This window comes from Sinohyriopsis cumingii, chromosome 1, assembly GCF_028554795.1.
Source record: "Sinohyriopsis cumingii isolate HCF-2022 chromosome 1, ASM2855479v2, whole genome shotgun sequence".
NCBI classification, from domain to species: domain Eukaryota; kingdom Metazoa; phylum Mollusca; class Bivalvia; order Unionida; family Unionidae; genus Sinohyriopsis; species Sinohyriopsis cumingii.
Genome location: NC_142961.1, coordinates 140591123 through 140610291, shown reverse-complemented (window position 1 = coordinate 140610291; position 19169 = coordinate 140591123). Strand labels below are relative to the sequence as shown.

The window sequence follows — 19169 nt, the reverse complement described above, 5'->3', positions numbered from 1 at the left end:
AAAAGAAGCCCCCAGAAAAAGAAACAGAGAAAAAGTCCTCAGAAAAAGAAAAGTCCACAGAAGAAGAAAACTAGTCGCAAGAGAGGCACTTCGGCCAGGACGCAACCTTACACTCGCAAGCCACGACCTGCCACAGCGGTGACTGCGTCTCCGGCAGCCTCACGTTTGTCCACTTCTCCGTTGATGTCACCAGGAACTGAAGAGTACTTGGAGACGTTGATCACACCAAGAACTTCTCCGTTGATGACCCCCAAAAGAACTTCCCCAGTGGCAGGACCTTCCCATTTAGCGGCAGTGGCTGCTGCTCACAAAGTACCTGTGATGTTTTACCCCAACCCCTTGTATTATACATGTATTTATAAGTCTGTAAGTGGAGCCAGGTAAGCTTTGTTTTTCCAAGTGCCTAAGTTGGCTAATCCTCTTACGTAACCCAGTCTTTGTTTGAGCTCTTGAGTGGAAATCTGGCGGGAATCTTTGTACATGGGAACACGTGACGTAGACAACTTCAAAGAGCCGGAAGCCGACAGTGGTAGGCTGGACAGTACATGGGGACACACAGACTGACATTTTTATGATTGACAGTTCGATCAAATGACCAGAGTCCGTCGCCATCCAATCGGGATGCGTTGTAGGTGGGACTTGATTCGAGAAACTGACATAAGATTTGTACAAGCCTGAAATTCGTCAGTTGGTGTTTAAGAGTCGCAGTGACACACACTCCGTTAGCCATTCGTAAAAATTGGCGGAATTTAGGAAATTCATGAAATAGCTTCGATCAGGTAAGTTTGATGTTACGTTGATTCTGCTTGATACGACTGCTGTTAATTGAAGAGAATTTGTCGTATGTATACATTTTACTTGTATTGAAGTATGAATAGTTAATTATGACCTTAATATTTTGCATTTTTTCATGACTTTAGCTAGTACTTTTGTTTACGATTGATTACGATGTTGATTCGTTGCATCATTATTCATAATGTTACTATGTACACCTTATTTGTGAGGCGAAAATGTTCTCTTCTTTCGCTAGTAATATGTGTGCATATTATTTCGTGGATTATTACGTTTACGCCCTTTTGAAAGGACGATTTGTATTTGTGAAGAATTGTATTGCTCGCTAGCCGCTATAAGAATTAATATTGTAATTCTTTGCGTAGTTATATTTTGGTAGACAAGAAATTTGTTTACGTAATGATAGATTTTGCCATTGCGTAACGGATTGCCGTTTATCACCATTTGAATGTGAATACTGTGGATTTGGTACGCTTGTGTAGGAAATATATATAAATATATAGATAGTCATATTACTAATCGTAGTAATATTTTAGTACAATCATATTTGAAATATTTTGTATGTATATACTGATAGGGCTCAGTATGTAGATATTTGAATCCTTTGTGTGATTGTGTTATGGCGCCATTTTTGTAAGCGGCGGAAGTGTATGGGAATTTCGATGTGTGCGCATGCGCGACCCAAATGTCCCGCCTTAAACTGATGGTTCAGTTCAGTGACGTAGTGTGAGGGAAGATTTTTATAACCCTATGCTAATGCATTATACCTTTCAACAGGAAGCTTTCGGGGGACGAAAGAATTTCAGAGAATTTCGGGGGACGAGAGAAGTTCAGAGAATTTCGGGTGACGGTGAGAGATACCGAGTGAATTTCGGGTGACCTCAAGGGATACCGTCAAGGGTTCCGGATACTAGAAGAGGAACCGGAAGTCAAGATAACGGCAAGGAACAAGGATTATAGAAGAGGAAGCGGAAGTGGAGATCACGAAAGGAGGGAAAGACAAGGGAACGAAGAGATTTAGATGAGTAGCACTCAAGAAGGGAAAAATCTCCTCACACTGTGAACTCAAATGATGATCAAAGGGATCATTGGGTGAAAGAGAGACATTGATTACTTTAAATTCTTTTAAATTTCATTTATTAAATTGTTATTGTTTAAATTTCATCTTTGTATTTCTTTTAATTTAACTGTCGGCATTGCTGACTGGGGGCTCGTAGCCATAAATATATTTAGTCAATAAATAATATAGTGTCCAGAATTAACTTTCTGAATAAGGACCAGGGGAACTTCTCATAATTCGTTAAAGTCTATAAGAAGAACCCCACCCCTAGACCACTACACCCCCACAGTGGGCGCTTCGTCCGGGATATGAATTAGACATATATATTATTTTGGGACTTAAAGTTATTGGTAGAAGTATTAGTGAACAGTGTGAGATATTTTCCATTCTTTGTATCTGAAATTTTGTGATTTTCTCATCTTGTATTTTTATTGTCATATGTGCAGGCTTTGTAGATCTTCCATTCATAGCAGTACGTGTGAAGCAGATATCGAACAAATATCTTACCTGAACGAAACTAGTTGTTATCGACAGGTAAGTATTTAAACTGGTATTATAAATATCTGTATACTGTTTGAATTTTGAGACAAGGTATCACTTTACATTAGTATAATGGCTACCGAACGACAAATGATAAAGGAATACCGCGCCATGGGGTCGGAAGATCTTGGATACGAGGGAGATCGCCTGGCAACCTTTATAGAAGAAAGGATCAAGGAATGGAAGGCCGAAAAAGCAGCGGAAAGAGAAGCCCAGAGAGAACTAGCCAAGATAGCAGCGGACCAAGAGTTAGCCAAGATCGCAGCGGATCAAGCCAAGATAGCCGCGGACCGAGAAGCAGCGGACCGAGACGCCCAGAAAGAGCTGGAGCTAGCCAGACTCGCTCACACTCTGGAGATGGAAAAGGTCAGAGTTGAAGTTAGGACCAACGGACGGGACGACGCCAGTACAAGCTCTGGAACAACCGGCCGACCTTTCATCGACCACCGGATAGTCCAGATCAACATGTCACGCTTCAATGATAGGGAGGAGGCTATTGACGATTTTCTCGTCCAGTTTGAGAAACTCGCACGCGCTCATCAGGTCCCTGAACAGCACTGGGCCATTAATGTCTCAGCCTTTTTGCAAGGTGCAGCTCGGGAAGTCTACCACGGCTTAACTGCAGAAGAGGCTGATGACTACACTGCCCTCAAGAAGGCGCTTCTCTGCCATTATCGGCTGACCGCCGAGACTTACCGGAAACTTTTCCGGGACTCGGTGAAAAAGGTAACAGAGACCCACTCTCAATTCCACAACCGTGTTCGAGGTTTATTTGAGAAGTGGATGAAAATGGCCGAAGTCGAACGCACGTACGAAGGGCTACGCGAGGTAATACTCAAGGAACATGTCCTGGGTACTTACCGTCGCGAGTTGACAGTTTTCTTAGCAGAAAGAGAACACCGGACGCTCGAAGAGATCGCTAACATGGCGGAGCGATACGAGCAGGCGCACTCGAAGAGTGGAGGTTCCGGGGTTGCTGACCGACCCCGACCCTCTGAGTCGCGTCGTATGGGGGAGGTTGAGCCGGCTGTCCGTAACCGTCAGGGCGACGGGAAGGTCGGAGGGGCACCTACAGGTAGGGCTGCCGCCTATCGACCTGGACAGGCCTCACCCACGAAACCAGGACTTGCAAGTCGGCGAGGGCCGCCGACATGTTTTAATTGCAAGCGCCTGGGGCATTTTGCCAGGGACTGTCCCAAGGGCAGGCAGACCCAGGTGAATGTCGTAGCTAAGAAGGAATGTGTGCCGGAAGCGAGTCGCAACCCAGCCAACCTTGCGGCCGCAACTGTCAATGGTGAAGGCGCCACCATCTTGTATGACACTGGGTGCAGCGTCCCCGCGCTTGTCGACAAGACATATGTCAAGCCGGAGGACTATACAGGGGAGGTAATAGAAGTTCAGTACGCGAACTGCGCGCGTGACTCATTACCAGTAGCTGTCATTGACCTCGATTCACCATACGTGAAGGGGAAAATTGAAGCTGCTTGCTTGGAGGGGCTATCACATGACGTCATATTGGGTTGCCGTTATGTGTTACCCCAGCCGAACCCCGAAACCTGCACACCTATGCCAGTGAGTGCTGTTGAAACCAGGGCCATGAGTCGACAGCCGAAACCAAAGCCAATCCAAGTTACATCGACACCGGTTAGTAATGTTATTCCAGCGGAGTTAAGGAAGCTGCAACAGGAGGACGCAACTCTGGCGCAGTTGCACAAATACGCAGAAGCGGGAACAGAAAGGGAAACTCCGAACGGCGCGGTGAAGTTTGTCTACAAGAAGGGAATCTTGTATCGCCACGCCAGGAAACACAACGAACACTTCAAGCAAGTCGTCGTGCCAAAGGAAAAGCGTTGCGAAGTACTGAAACTTGCACACGAGAGTCTCATGGGTGGACACATGGGAATTGCTAAGACGCGTGACCGTCTTGTAAAAGAGTTTTACTGGCCAGGGGTCCAGGGAGACGTAAAACGGTTCTGTCTCTCCTGTGACAAATGCCAGAGAATGGCACCGAAAACGGATCAGCGACCCATCCCTTTGGGGAGTACGCCCCTTATCGATGAACCATTTAGACGTGTTGCCATGGATTTAATCGGACCGATAAAACCCGCTTCTGCGCACGGAAATCGATATATTTTAACGGTTGTCGATTATGCTACACGCTATCCGGAGGCCGTTGCGTTGCGTAACATTGACACGGAAACCGTCGCGGAAGCTCTGTTTGCGATCTGGTCAAGAGTCGGAGTGCCCGACGAGATCTTGACCGATCAAGGAACACAATTTATGAGTCGTGTGATGGCGGAGGTGAATCGTCTCATGTCGATTAAACACCTCACGACTACACCGTATCACCCCCAATGTAACGGATTGGTCGAACGGTTTAATGGGACCTTGAAAAACACGCTCAAGAAATTGTGCGAAGGCCGCCCCAAGGATTGGGACCGGTATATTCCGGCCATGCTTTTTGCATACCGGGAAGTACCGCAAGCGAGTTTGGGGTTCTCTCCCTTTGAACTCTTGTACGGGAGAACCGTACGCGGCCCAATCGCCGTACTGAGACAGCTGTGGACAGACGACCACGCTGTAGAGGAAGTACGCACTACCTACCAGTACGTCGCGGACTTGCGCAACAAACTGGAAGAGGTTTGTTCTCTCGCGCAAGAAAATCTCAAACGAGCTAGGGCGCATCAGGCGAAAAATTACAATAAGCGCGCAAAACCACGTCAGTTTGAGGTAGGGGACAAAGTGTTGTTGTTGTTGCCCCAGGAACACAACAAGTTGCAAGTTTCCTGGAGGGGTCCATACGTCGTCACCAAGAAGGTCGGAGGTCAAACCTACCGGATACAGCTACCGACGAAAGAGAAATTGTACCATGCCAATTTGCTCAAGAGGTACCGGGAAAGGGAGACCGCCAGCGATTTTGTTGTCGCAGCGATAGTCACCGAGGATATCGAAGGCGATACGGAAGGTGCTAACACTGTCCCGAGCTGTCCATTAACGAGGGCCGAGACTCCGTCGGACGTGGAGTGTGACCCCATGTTAACTGAAGGGCAGCGGAACGAGATAGAGACCTTGCTGGCCGGATATTCCGACGTGCTAACAGAAAAACCCGGGAGGACGACGCTTGTCGAGTTCGGGTTAAAGATGGTGGACGACCGACCAGTTCAGCGTAAACCCTACCCCTTGCCCCACGCGAAACGACAAGTTGTAAGGGAAGAAATCGAGCAGATGATTGCTCTGGGAGTAATCGAACCTGCCGACTCTCCGTACAGCTCACCAGTAGTCTTAGTGCAGAAGAAGGACGGCACCCATCGGTTCTGCGTCGACTACCGGAAGCTGAATCAGGTGACAGAATTTCAAGTTGAAATGCTACCTGACCCCGAACATATCTTCGCTTCGGTCTCGAAAGCGAAATATTTTTCCAAACTGGATTTGTCCAAGGGGTATTGGCAAATTCCGGTAAGGAAAGAAGACCGACCGAAGCTTGCTTTTGCTACTCCCGACGGGACATACCAATGGTTGGTGATGCCGTTCGGGGTACAAAACGCGCCCAGCGTCTTTACCAGAATGATGCGGAAGTTGTTGGAGCCCTTGCGCGATAGGGGTGTCCACAACTTCATGGATGACCTCTTGTTAGCTACAGAGACATGGGGTGAACACCTCGCTCTGTTAGCTGACGTTTTGGAGCGGCTACGTCAGGAGGGCTTGACAGCCCGCCCTTCCAAATGTCACCTTGGTTTCAGGACATTAGACTATTTAGGACATACCCTGAGCCAAGGCACGCTGTCCCCAGAAAAGTCGAAGGTGGAGCAGTTGAGAAACGCAGCACGCCCCACCACGAAAACGGAAGTGAGGTCATTCCTGGGACTGGCCGGATATTACCGGAGGTATGTCGCTAATTTCAGCGCGATTGCGGGCCCGTTGTCTGACCTAACCAAGAAACGGACCCCGAGTAAGTTCGTTTGGACAGATGCGTGTGAGCACGCATTCCAAACGCTAAAGGATAGACTTACATCCGACGCAGTTGTTCGTCTACCGGACTTGGATAAAGAATTCGTTCTGCGCACCGATGCATGCGACACGGGACTGGGAGCAGTACTGCTCCAGGAGCATGACAAGACACTTTTTCCTGTCGCATACGGCAGCCGGAAGTTGTCTGCTGCCGAGAAGAATTACTCAGTATCGGAGAGGGAATGTCTCGGAATCGTGTTCGGCATATCACGGTTCGAGCGATACCTATATGGACGTAAGTTCATATTGGAGACCGACCACCAACCACTCGCCTATCTGGCGCAGGCAAAGTTGTCCAATGGTCGATTGATGCGATGGTCGCTGTTTTTACAGCAGTACCAGATGCAGATCAGATACGTGAAAGGATCTGAAAACGTAGGCGCAGATTTCATGAGTAGAAGCGCCGAAATGATATAGATCATTTGTTATATTTTCGTGTTCATACTCAGTTTAGCATTTAGTTCATTTTGCTGATTTTGTTCTTTATATCGTGTAACACTTTTGCTTTTTTAGTTTGAGTGAATAAAATCCTGATTTTATTCTCAAGCGTGGGGGGATGTGATGTTTTACCCCAACCCCTTGTATTATACATGTATTTATAAGTCTGTAAGTGGAGCCAGGTAAGCTTTGTTTTTCCAAGTGCCTAAGTTGGCTAATCCTCTTACGTAACCCAGTCTTTGTTTGAGCTCTTGAGTGGAAATCTGGCGGGAATCTTTGTACATGGGAACACGTGACGTAGACAACTTCAAAGAGCCGGAAGCCGACAGTGGTAGGCTGGACAGTACATGGGGACACACAGACTGACATTTTTATGATTGACAGTTCGATCAAATGACCAGAGTCCGTCGCCATCCAATCGGGATGCGTTGTAGGTGGGACTTGATTCGAGAAACTGACATAAGATTTGTACAAGCCTGAAATTCGTCAGTTGGTGTTTAAGAGTCGCAGTGACACACACTCCGTTAGCCATTCGTAAAAATTGGCGGAATTTAGGAAATTCATGAAATAGCTTCGATCAGGTAAGTTTGATGTTACGTTGATTCTGCTTGATACGACTGCTGTTAATTGAAGAGAATTTGTCGTATGTATACATTTTACTTGTATTGAAGTATGAATAGTTAATTATGACCTTAATATTTTGCATTTTTTCATGACTTTAGCTAGTACTTTTGTTTACGATTGATTACGATGTTGATTCGTTGCATCATTATTCATAATGTTACTATGTACACCTTATTTGTGAGGCGAAAATGTTCTCTTCTTTCGCTAGTAATATGTGTGCATATTATTTCGTGGATTATTACGTTTACGCCCTTTTGAAAGGACGATTTGTATTTGTGAAGAATTGTATTGCTCGCTAGCCGCTATAAGAATTAATATTGTAATTCTTTGCGTAGTTATATTTTGGTAGACAAGAAATTTGTTTACGTAATGATAGATTTTGCCATTGCGTAACGGATTGCCGTTTATCACCATTTGAATGTGAATACTGTGGATTTGGTACGCTTGTGTAGGAAATATATATAAATATATAGATAGTCATATTACTAATCGTAGTAATATTTTAGTACAATCATATTTGAAATATTTTGTATGTATATACTGATAGGGCTCAGTATGTAGATATTTGAATCCTTTGTGTGATTGTGTTATGGCGCCATTTTTGTAAGCGGCGGAAGTGTATGGGAATTTCGATGTGTGCGCATGCGCGACCCAAATGTCCCGCCTTAAACTGATGGTTCAGTTCAGTGACGTAGTGTGAGGGAAGATTTTTATAACCCTATGCTAATGCATTATACCTTTCAACAGGAAGCTTTCGGGGGACGAAAGAATTTCAGAGAATTTCGGGGGACGAGAGAAGTTCAGAGAATTTCGGGTGACGGTGAGAGATACCGAGTGAATTTCGGGTGACCTCAAGGGATACCGTCAAGGGTTCCGGATACTAGAAGAGGAACCGGAAGTCAAGATAACGGCAAGGAACAAGGATTATAGAAGAGGAAGCGGAAGTGGAGATCACGAAAGGAGGGAAAGACAAGGGAACGAAGAGATTTAGATGAGTAGCACTCAAGAAGGGAAAAATCTCCTCACACTGTGAACTCAAATGATGATCAAAGGGATCATTGGGTGAAAGAGAGACATTGATTACTTTAAATTCTTTTAAATTTCATTTATTAAATTGTTATTGTTTAAATTTCATCTTTGTATTTCTTTTAATTTAACTGTCGGCATTGCTGACTGGGGGCTCGTAGCCATAAATATATTTAGTCAATAAATAATATAGTGTCCAGAATTAACTTTCTGAATAAGGACCAGGGGAACTTCTCATAATTCGTTAAAGTCTATAAGAAGAACCCCACCCCTAGACAACCACTACACCCCCACAGTACCTTCTCCCAAAATCAAAGTCCAAGAAAGATCGGGCATGTTACAAAGTTTACTGGATTTGTCCAAACAAGAACTGGCTCGATTTAGTCCGTTACGTACCCCTGCACGACGTGTCATGCCTGTCCTCAAACTGATAAAACGTAAAGACAATCAGTGGCGACGCGTTCCAGTATAAAAAAGGCCTGTGACCGAGTAGGGTATCAGTGTTTTTAGGTGCTCCTAAAGACTCAAAGATGTCACCCTCCAGAAAACCCCAAGGAAAGAAAAGAAAAGGACTACCACCACGTTTAGCCAAACATGGGGACCTGTTATCTGTCCTGTCCAAAGCTTCTCCACCCCTACGAAAAAAACTCATTCAAACGGCCTCCAAAGAGGTCATCGATACCGTGTGCGAATGTTGTTTGAACGTTTTGAAAGGCACGATCCCTTTGTCCAAACACCAGAAACAATGCTTAGGCAAACATCGTCACGTTCTTCGGAAAATGGTTCAAAAGAAAATTCCCATTCGTCAAAAAAAGAAGATGTTGGTCCAACGTGGAGGCATTTTACCTCTCTTGTTAGGCCCCATACTGAAAGGAGTCTTGGGAACCATGTTGGGAGGACTGATGGGAGCAAGATAAAAAGGCCTTCGGAAGTCCCAAGATCTCAGAATTCACCCCTGACAACCCCATGGAAGGACGAAAACTAGCTTTAGTGCCTTACAAACGATGGATGGAATACCATCGGTGGCAAGAACAACGCACCCCGCATTTACCTCCCAATCCCAATTTGAGCGAGATGTCCCAGTTACAACACGAATTGCAATCCTTGCTGGATCGCCAAGATTTGTCCGAAACAGAAAAGTCTCAAAAGTACGGTCAACTCTTGCAACGACTGCAACTCTTTCACCAGAAAGCTTTAGACGAAACAGCTTTACCCACTCTGAAAGATTTTAAGACCTTGATGAAAAGTCCAGCACCATCATCATCATTACCACCACTACTGTCATCCCCAACCGTCACCAGAGATGCTACCCCACAAAGACCTGAGGAAGAAGAGACGCGCGAAGTGTTTCAAACACCGTCAGCAGCTCCCATTTCGAGTAAGATTGCAGCATCCTTGTTGACCCCGTCCCCCACACCCCAACGAGAAGAAATGAAAGCTTGGGTTAAAAAGATGATGTCCACACCTCCTTTGACAGAAGTAAAAAAGAAAGAAGGGAAACCAGAAGCGAAAAAAGAAAAGAAAACCAAAGCCATTCCATTGCCACCTCCACCACCACTACCTTCGACTTCTACTCCCGTAGCCCATCGGACACGTAAATCCGTTTCCAAACCACCCTTTCGACCCACCCAAAGTAGCATCACCGAAGAGTGGGTGACTTATTAACACACCAACACAAAAAATGGAAAAAGTCTTAGCTAGCATTTACTACGATCCCTCGCATCCTGCAGGTTACGCAGGAGTTCAAAAATTGTATCGTGCTGCCAAAACGCGACTGAAAAGTCTCCGTTTACCTCAAGTGCAACGATGGTTACAAGAACAAGCTACCTACACTTTACACAAACCCATTCGACGCAAGTTTGCCAGAAGTCGCACCCAAGTGGAAGGCATCGATCATCAATGGCAAGCCGATTTAGCCGATGTCTCTCATTTGGCCAGCTACAATCGTGGCTACAAATATTTGTTTTGTGTCATCGACGTCTTTTCCAAATTTGCCTGGGTCGTGCCCTTGACTTCCAAATCGAGCAGCGAGTTAGTACGAGCTCTGCAACGGGTGTTGAAACAAAGCGGTCGTCGCCCTCTTCGATGGCAAACGGACAAAGGCACCGAATTTCTGAACCAAGCTTTCCAAAAAGAATTAAAGAAACGTGACATTCATTTTTTTACCACCGAGAATCCCGAAACCAAAGCCAGCATCGTGGAACGTTTTCAACGCACTTTGAAAGAACGCATGTGGAAATATTTTACGCATCACCACACTCTGAAGTACATCGACATCTTACCGCACCTGGTGCAAGCGTACAACCAATCTTACCATCGAAGCATCGGACGTGCCCCGCAAGACGTGACTCCCAACAACGAAGTGCTGGTGTTCGAGCGCCTGTTCGGTACGTCCCCGACGAGGGCTGTCCCCAAGAAAAGTGGAGAGTTGACCGTAGGAGATTGGGTGCGCATTGGCAAAACCAAACGCACTTTCGACAAAGGTTACTTACCTAACTGGACGACCGAATTGTTTCGCGTCACAGGACGAGTGCATGGCCGTCATCCTGCCGTCTATAAATTGGAAGACATGAACGGAGAAGTACTCAAAGGAACGTTTTATTTGCCCGAGTTACAACGTGTCACCAAAAAAGAAGACGACGTGTACGACATCGAAAGCATTCTCGAACGCAGAACCCGTAAAGTGGGCAAACGACGTGTCAAAGAAGTCAAAGTACGTTGGAAAGGATATCCACCCAGTTTCGATTCTTGGATCGACGCTTCGCAAGTCATCGACTATAAAAAGAAGAAGTGACCATCATGCCCTTTCACACATCAGACGCAGCTACGTCGACCAGTCCTTCTTCCCCTAGTTCTTCTGTGCAAGATTTACAAAAACAACCCTTGTGGGTGTGGTGTGGAGAACGTGTGCCTAAAATGCAAATCGTCTTTTTCTGCCAAATCTTCGTGGTGTATTGTGTCATCGGGGCAGCCATCGCCAATTTGAGTTTGCAACAAGGAGACAAACAATTGTGGACCATTTTATTGAGCAGTTGCATCGGTTACCTGCTTCCCAATCCCTCCCTGAAATTCTCCTCGAACGGGAACGTTGTGTCCAGTGCCAGTGCCAGTCACCACTCCAACAACAACAACCACAACCAGAACCCCATTTTGGGCGGAGACACGCCTCTGACATCCACTAACCCCTCGGACAGCCACAGAACTCTGGAATTATGAGTCACCAAAACCAATTTTACTTAACCTTACCCAGTGACAGTTCCATGGAGGTGTTTCCCAACAACACGTTGTGCTGTTACACAGCCAAATTACCTCAAGCCATCCAGTTAGATCACGAAGCCCATTGGGAAGTGGCTTTAGTGGAAATGATTCACCCGACCCAAGTCCACAATGTCCTTCCCAATCAAAATACTTTTAAGGTGGAAGTTCATGACCAACAATTGCAAGTAGAGTTGGATAAGACTAGTAGCACATCTACCAGTAGAACCTATGATGAAAAACTTAAAACGTGGACCTACAACTTTGTGATTCCCCCAGGCTATTATTTCAGTGGTCATCATTTGGTCAGCGCCATGGCCTCCAAGTTTAATGGTGTGTTTGGGGAAGTTTTTAAGAAGGAAACTTTCAGGAACAAAAGTGTCACCATGGAGTACCACAAAGTAGCTCGTCGCTTCTTGATGAAATTTGAACGGAGTAAAATCTTGTCCATTTTATTTTGTCCTGAATTGTATGACATGTTGGGTGGAGACATGAACATGAGAATGACCATACTCAAGAACAGCGAATCACCCACCGTTCACGACAACGAGTCTTTTAGCAAGTTATTTCGTGCCCCAGTAGAACTGAACCAAGGACTGAATTTGATCTTTGTGTATTCCGATGTGGTGGAATACAACGTGGTGGGACACACCTCCGTACCGTTACTGCGTGTCATTCCTTTCAAAGTGGATTCTGCCACGAACGCTGACGAGGAAGGTGGAAACACTTACCACGTCCACCGCGAATTTGTCCATCCTCACTATTTGCCGGTCAGCAAGTCGTATTTGGACACGGTCAACATTACTATAAAAGGAGATCTGGGACAAAATATTCCATTCACCAAAGGAAAAGTCACGGTGAAACTCCATTTTCGAAAACGGTTCTCTCACGACTCGTAAGTAAGTCATGTATCCAGTGTACCGAGGGGTGGCTCGACAGCGAGGACACGGTTTAGGAGACATGTTAAAATCGGCCTTTCGTTCGGTGGCCCCGGTGTTGAAACCGATGGTGACACGCGGATTGCACGCCTTGAAAGATGCGGCACTGACACAAGGCAAAGAATTTCTCCAAAATGTCATCATCGACAAACAAAACCCTAAAGAAGCCTTCATGAGGGCAGGTAAAAATGTCTTGCTGCAAACGGGCAAAGACATTTTGGGTCGACGAGAGACACCTATAAATGCCCTGCACGCTACCGAGTCAAGCATTCAGCAAGGACAAGGCAGAAAGAGACGACGAAGAAGAAAACACCCTTTCACCAGACTTCAAGCGAGAAAGGCCAAGAAAAGAAGAACCGTTCGAGACTTAGACGTTTTCGATTATTGAAACACAGCAACAACAAAAAATGATGCACCGAGAGTCTTGCGCTTGTTCCAAGACGGAACTGGATCTGTTTGCCATGCCCCCCACGATGATGACCATGCAAGAATCCCAATGGGTGGAATTTAATCCCATCTCCTCATTGACCGATTCCGCTCCCATCGAGTTTGAAATCAAGGGGCAGCCCGAAGATTACATCGATCTGAATAGCAGTTACTTGTACTTGAAAGTCCAAGTTCTAAAAAAAGATGATAAAGGATTAGAAGACGATGACGAAATAGGTCCCGTCAACAATTTCATGCATTCCTTGTTCAGCTCAGTGGATTTGTACTTGAATAACAAACTAGTCAGCAGCAGCATGGATACATACCCTTACCGTGCCTACCTGGAAAATCTCTTGACGTACGGAACAGATGCCAAGACAAGTCATCTCAATGCCTGTGTGCTATGGGCAGATGACACAGCGGGCAAGTTCGACGCAACAGATAAAAGCAATGAAGGCTTTGAGGCAAGAGAAAGCAAAATCCTAAATAAGAACAGTTTAGAACTGATGGATCGTTTGCATTTGGACATGTGGTTGCAAGAGAAATATTTGCTGAACGGGGTGAATGTTCGCTTGAGACTGAATCGTAGCAGTACCGCTTTCCATTTGATAGCTGCTGATCTTGCTAAGGCTCCTAAAAGCATAATCCAAGAGGCCAAACTCTACGTACGACGCGTAGAAGTGTTACCTAAAGTGGCAAACGACATCAGTCAGACGTTGAGCAGAACAACCGCCAAGTATCCCATCCGACGCGTGGAAGTGAAAACGTTCACCATTCCCGCTAACCTGCAATCCATAACCGAAGATCATCTGTTCCAAGGACAGTTACCCAAGCGTTTAATCCTTGGTATGGTCTGGAATTCAGCCTTCAACGGAGCCATCAATCAAAATCCTTTCCACTTTCAACACTTCGGTGTGAAGAAAATCGAAGTCAGTCGTGATGGCAAGACCTTGTGTACCCGACCTTTCGAACCTGACTTTGCCAAGAACAATTACTTGAGATCGTACTTGTCCCTGTACGAAGCCACCGGTCAGTTAGGAACCAACACCAGTCACGGCATTGAGTATGACGATTATGCAGGAGGCTATGCTTTGTGGGCTTTCGATTTCACTCCAGACCAAGGCAGCGACGAGGGACATTTCCACCCTATAAAATCTGGCCAGATTCGTGTGGAACTTCAGTTTGCAAATAAACTACCAGAGACGGTGAACGTCATCCTGTATGCAGAATTCGATAATACCATAGAAATCAACAGTTTGAGAGAAGTCATTCTAGATTATTAGAAAGCCATGGAAGACTGTTATCCCTCTTTACCTAGTGGAGAAACTTTGGAGATGGAATGTGAGGAGACCGTGGAAGGAGAAGAATCTCAAGACAAAGACGAAGAAGATATCATGATGAAGTCGAGATGGCCAGAACAAGAAGCCCATTTAGTCTCCTGTTTTGCCAAACACTTGGTCGACAAAATAACGGAATTGATCAAGAAAAATTGCTATGGATGTCAAAACGATCATCCCAGTCAAATTCAACACGATAAATGCCTGATGTTGAGTCAAGAAGAAAAATTGGACGAGTATCTGGACGAAGCTTGGAGTCTCATCTCGAACGAAGACGTGTTGCACCAGTGGTATAAAGACTTGCGTGAACATTCTTGTCCACCATTAACCACTCAAGAGATCCATCGTATCGAAGCTCTCCTGAATCAGAGTGAGGAAACAGAACGAATAACCGTTTATTCGTCAGACATTTTCAAGCAAAAAGTCAGGATCGAATTGACGACTTATTATTACCTGTGAAGAAGAAAACAAACACAAAACAATGGATACCTGGGAACTTTATTACCTTTTGAACCACAGTTCGTATACGTCTTCTTGGAATCCCGTCGTCTGTGCTAAAGATGAACTCCCTCATCGCAAACCTAAAGACCATCAAGCTTACGTGATCAACACGGACGATAGTCATCTCCCAGGAACCCACTGGGTAGCCGTTTACTTTCCTCAAGAAGGATGTGTGGAATATTTCGATTCGTACGGATTGCCCCCTTTGGAAGACGATATCATTGACTTTATGAGAAGAAATGCTCAAACCACCCGATTCAATAACGTGAAATTACAAGGCACAGATTCCTTGGTGTGTGGACAATATTGTGTGTATTTTCTGCATCATCGCAGCCTGGGCTATTCCTTAGAACATTTAGTGACTCATTTCGATCCTCGTTCTTCTGCTAGAAACGATGTGAAAGTAGATCGATGGTTTTGTGACCATTATGCTTATCTTTTGTCTCAAGCTAGGAAACGTAGTGTCCATCAATGGCCTAATGATTTCCAACAGTGGAAATCACAATTTCATTCACAACGTTGTCAGCCTTGTTTAAAGTAGATTGTAATTGAAGAAAAAAATGTTTGTGATTTGAAAAAAATTGTTTGATGTTATAGTGTTGGATTATTGTTAAAAATGTTGTTGTTTAGTGTTAAGTGATTTATTGAATAAAAAATGTTGTGTTTAGAAAAAAATGCCTTTGTCTTTTGTTTAGCTATAAGAATGTTGGATTGATGCTCTTTCATTTCTTACTATCCCTCTCATGAACGTTGCGGCTCGAAAACCGTGGGGGATGTTTTCCTTCACGTCCGCGCTTTCACTTTAAGAACCGGGTTGTTCCCAGTCTAGCCATCCATTGTCGACTCATCCTCCTAAGAAGATGTGCTCCAAACTAGCTAAGCTCAACGAAGCCTACGTGAATTTGCATAGGGTCAGACACAGTCTGATACCGAAGCCAGAAGAAATAGAGAATGTGAGAATGTTAAAAATCACTGAAGACCTGATAGAAGAGCTCTTCAGAGAAGAAATGAACAGGGAGAAAGAAGAATGGACAGAGAAGTACAGACTTCAGAGACAGCAGCAACAGCAGCAACAGCAGCAGCAACAACAGCAGCAGCAACCTGAAGCTGACAGAGGCTTTGTCGATTGTCGTATCGACACCAAAGAGTTCTTCTTCTCTTTCAGAAGAAGCAGACCTATCGCCAGAAAGTCTATCCTCAGAGGACATCGCATTCTTAGAAACTAAAAAAGAATGCCATAGCAAAACAAAAAAAACAGCCCTTTTCAGGGCTACCCAATACTCTAGAAAAGAAATAACTATTAATTTGCCAATGTATGTAGGTAGAGTAGTGTGAAAATAAACACTAACTCTTTATTAATAGTGGAAGTGTATGTGTTTGAGTGTTTGTGTTTGTAAGTGATAAAGTAGGTTGGTGTGGATAGTAGATTAAAATGATGTTTGGTTTTTGGGCTGTTTGAGGTGTAGATTTTGGGTTAGATTGGATTGCTTTGCGTATGTGGATAGTCTATTGAAGTGATGGGTAGCATAAAAAAGTGAGCGAGTGTTTCTTTTAGGTCCGCGCGTTGTTGTTGTTTTTTTGGTCATGATCTAGGTAAGATGAATTTTATGTTTTTAGGGGATGTTTTCCTTCACGTCCGCGCTTTCAGTATAAATTGAAACTCGTTCGGCAGTCCAGCTACCCTTGTTGATTGATCAACACCAAAAATGAACACGAGACTGGAGAAACTGTTGGAACTTCATGTGCATCTGGAATATGCCAGGCGCATATTAAATGAACTGGCCGCTGAAGCCATTGTCGAGGAGGGAAGGATAAGAGAGGAGGAAAGAAGAAAAAAAGAAGAGGAGGAAAGAAGATATAAAGAAGAGGAGGAGGAAAAGGAGAGAAGAAAAAATTTCAGAATCCCAGAGAGTGAAAATTGGGATTCTGAAGCGACATATCCTGCCTCTGCTCTCTCCCCCCAAAAGGTAAAAAGTAACTGGGGGATAAGATGTGTATGTGGCGCCAGGCCTGGAAGGTGCCACCATTAACCAGGTGTCCATGAAGTTCCAAACAAAACAGCCCTTTTCAGGGCTACCCAATACTCTAGAAAAGAAATAACTATTAATTTGCCAATGTGTAGGTAGAGTAGTGTGAAAATAAACACTAACTCTTTATTAATAGTGGAAGTGTATGTGTTTGTGTGTTTGTGTTTGTAAATGATGAAGTAAGTTTGTGTGAATAGTAGATTATGGGTTTCTTTATTGTTTCTTAGAGTATGTGGAGAGTATAGTTTGGGCTTGATTATATGAAATGAGAAAAGTGGGGATGTTTTCCTTCACGTACGCACGTTGTTGGTCATGATCTAGGTAAGATCAATTTTATGTTTTTAGGGGATGTTTTCCATCACGTCCGCGCTTTTTGTATAAGAACCCACAGTATTCGTGGTTCAAACCATTCTGCAAAGAATAAAAAAAGAAGATGGCTTCAAACCACCTTAACAAAATGGAAAAATTGCAAAACGTCATGGACAATTTAGGAATGTTTGAGCAAATGTTGGTTAACCTAAACGAGGATCACTACTCATATAGTCCCCATAGAGTGAAGATGGAGATAAACAATTTACGAAAAATGAAGGTAATCATTAGTGATCTGTTGAAAGAAATAAAGGAGGAAAAGGAGGATGAAGAGGAAAGGATAAGGATGAGAGAATGGAATGAAAAAATTGAAAAAGAAGAAGAAAATGAAAAGAGGAAGAAAGAAGAGGAGGAAGAGAAGAAGAAAGAAGAGGAGAAGAAAAAAAAGAAAGAGAAGAAGAGTGTAGGAGATAAAATAAGAACTTGGTGGAGGAAAAGAAGAAATTAGAAGAAGAAGAAAACCCAAAGGCCCTTTTCAGGGCCAGCCATATTTCTCGAAAAGAGATAGTCTTTGAATTGCCTAACCCTTTTTTAAAAAATTTTTTTAAAAAAAATTTAAAAAAAAAAATCCCATGTTAAATTTCCCTTGTCGCTAGAGTGACCCAGGGTTTTTTCCCCATGTTAATTCCCCTTGTCGCTAGAGTGACCCACGATTTTTCTCCATGTTAAATTTCCATTGTCGCTAGAGTGACCCAGGGGTCTCTGTAATGCTAATTCCCATTGTCGCTAGGGTGACCCCTTTCACTACTAATGTGTCATTGTCTTTACAATAACTGTTGAACGTATTATTTTTGTACAACGCCAGCATATTGAAATCTTTTGAATCGAAGATCGGCACCCTAAAAATGTGCAGTTCTTTGTTTTGAATAAAGAATAGATAACCTAAGATTTGTTTTTGCGCATGGTGTGAAATTTAAGTCATGTACGTCTGACCTCATTGCGACTTATTTCACCTTACGCATCAGGTCAGTCGCCAAACATGTTTCAACTAGACATTAATCTTTGCAAGGGCATACGGCTACTTCAAATTAGCTGGTAAACACGTTGTACAATTAGATGAGCAACGTCTGACATGGCAGCTGAATTGCTGAAAATAAAACACTGAAAAGGTTTTGAAAGTACATTTTTGGACACAACAGTGAATAATTTTCTTAATTGTTTTTAAAACATACCGTAGTAATATTCTAAGTTTTGTAATTTCTTTTATTTGCAATATGATCTATATGGAAAGTGCATTGTGTAAAGTTTGACCAGAAAGTGCGCGTGTGCAAGAATGGGCTAGTGTTATATTATTGGTTACGAAGCAAAATTCTATCTTCGTATGTGCAATCAATATATTATCTTGAGCTTTGCAATGTAAGGGGTCTCATTATCACTACAAAGCTTTTAATGGGACTAAGTGACCTGATTTTAACCTTAAACCTAAATCTGTACTATATATATATGCACAGTTACAAATTCACAACTTCGTTACAAATGAAATCTAGACGAAACTTTGAAACGCGGTCTACAGAAGGATATAAAACAACGAAAGTTTCGGTTTAAAAAGTGTGTATCGACACAGCAACGAATTTTGAAGAATAGGAAGAAGTGTAAACAAATATTGAACAATAATGTATTACATAATATTTTATCTACACTGTTTGACAGAGCTTATTCGATATATATTATGATTATGTGCATGGTCTTGTTTTTAAAAAAAATCATTATTAGCATAGCCAATTAAAAAAACTGATGATCACATTGCAGATGGGTCAGTCATGACCAAATCTGTCATCCTCGTTAAAGAAAGTTGTTTATTATTATTATTATTATTATTATTACGACT

The 19169-nt window shown here is 43.7% G+C and overlaps 1 protein-coding gene and 1 long non-coding RNA gene across 5 annotated transcripts in view; one reads left to right on the top strand and one right to left on the bottom strand.

The window, feature by feature from the left end:
• LOC149808019 (uncharacterized) overlaps positions 1 to 19169 on the bottom strand; it is a 222550-nt gene that overhangs the window by 121674 nt on the left and 81707 nt on the right. The gene's annotated exons all lie outside the window — the stretch shown is intronic.
• On the top strand, positions 315 to 8774 carry LOC149808021 (uncharacterized). Of its 2 annotated transcripts, none has more exons than XR_016423864.1 (2): positions 315 to 7419; positions 8210 to 8774. XR_016423864.1 is itself a non-coding variant. In XM_089972593.1 (2 exons), the coding sequence occupies exon 2, from the start codon at positions 2465 to 2467 to the stop codon at positions 6815 to 6817; it is 4353 nt and encodes a 1450-aa protein (XP_089828719.1). In that variant the 5' UTR covers positions 315 to 779; positions 1570 to 2464; the 3' UTR covers positions 6818 to 8774. The 2 variants fall into 2 exon arrangements, 1 of the variants encoding a protein (XP_089828719.1); XM_089972593.1 differs by having other exon boundaries at positions 315 to 779; positions 1570 to 8774.

Bases quoted from the DNA above. Each gene is read 5' to 3' on its own strand.
- LOC149808021 (XM_089972593.1), top strand. From the start codon at position 2,465: ATGGCTACCGAACGACAAATGATAAAGGAATACCGCGCCATGGGGTCG.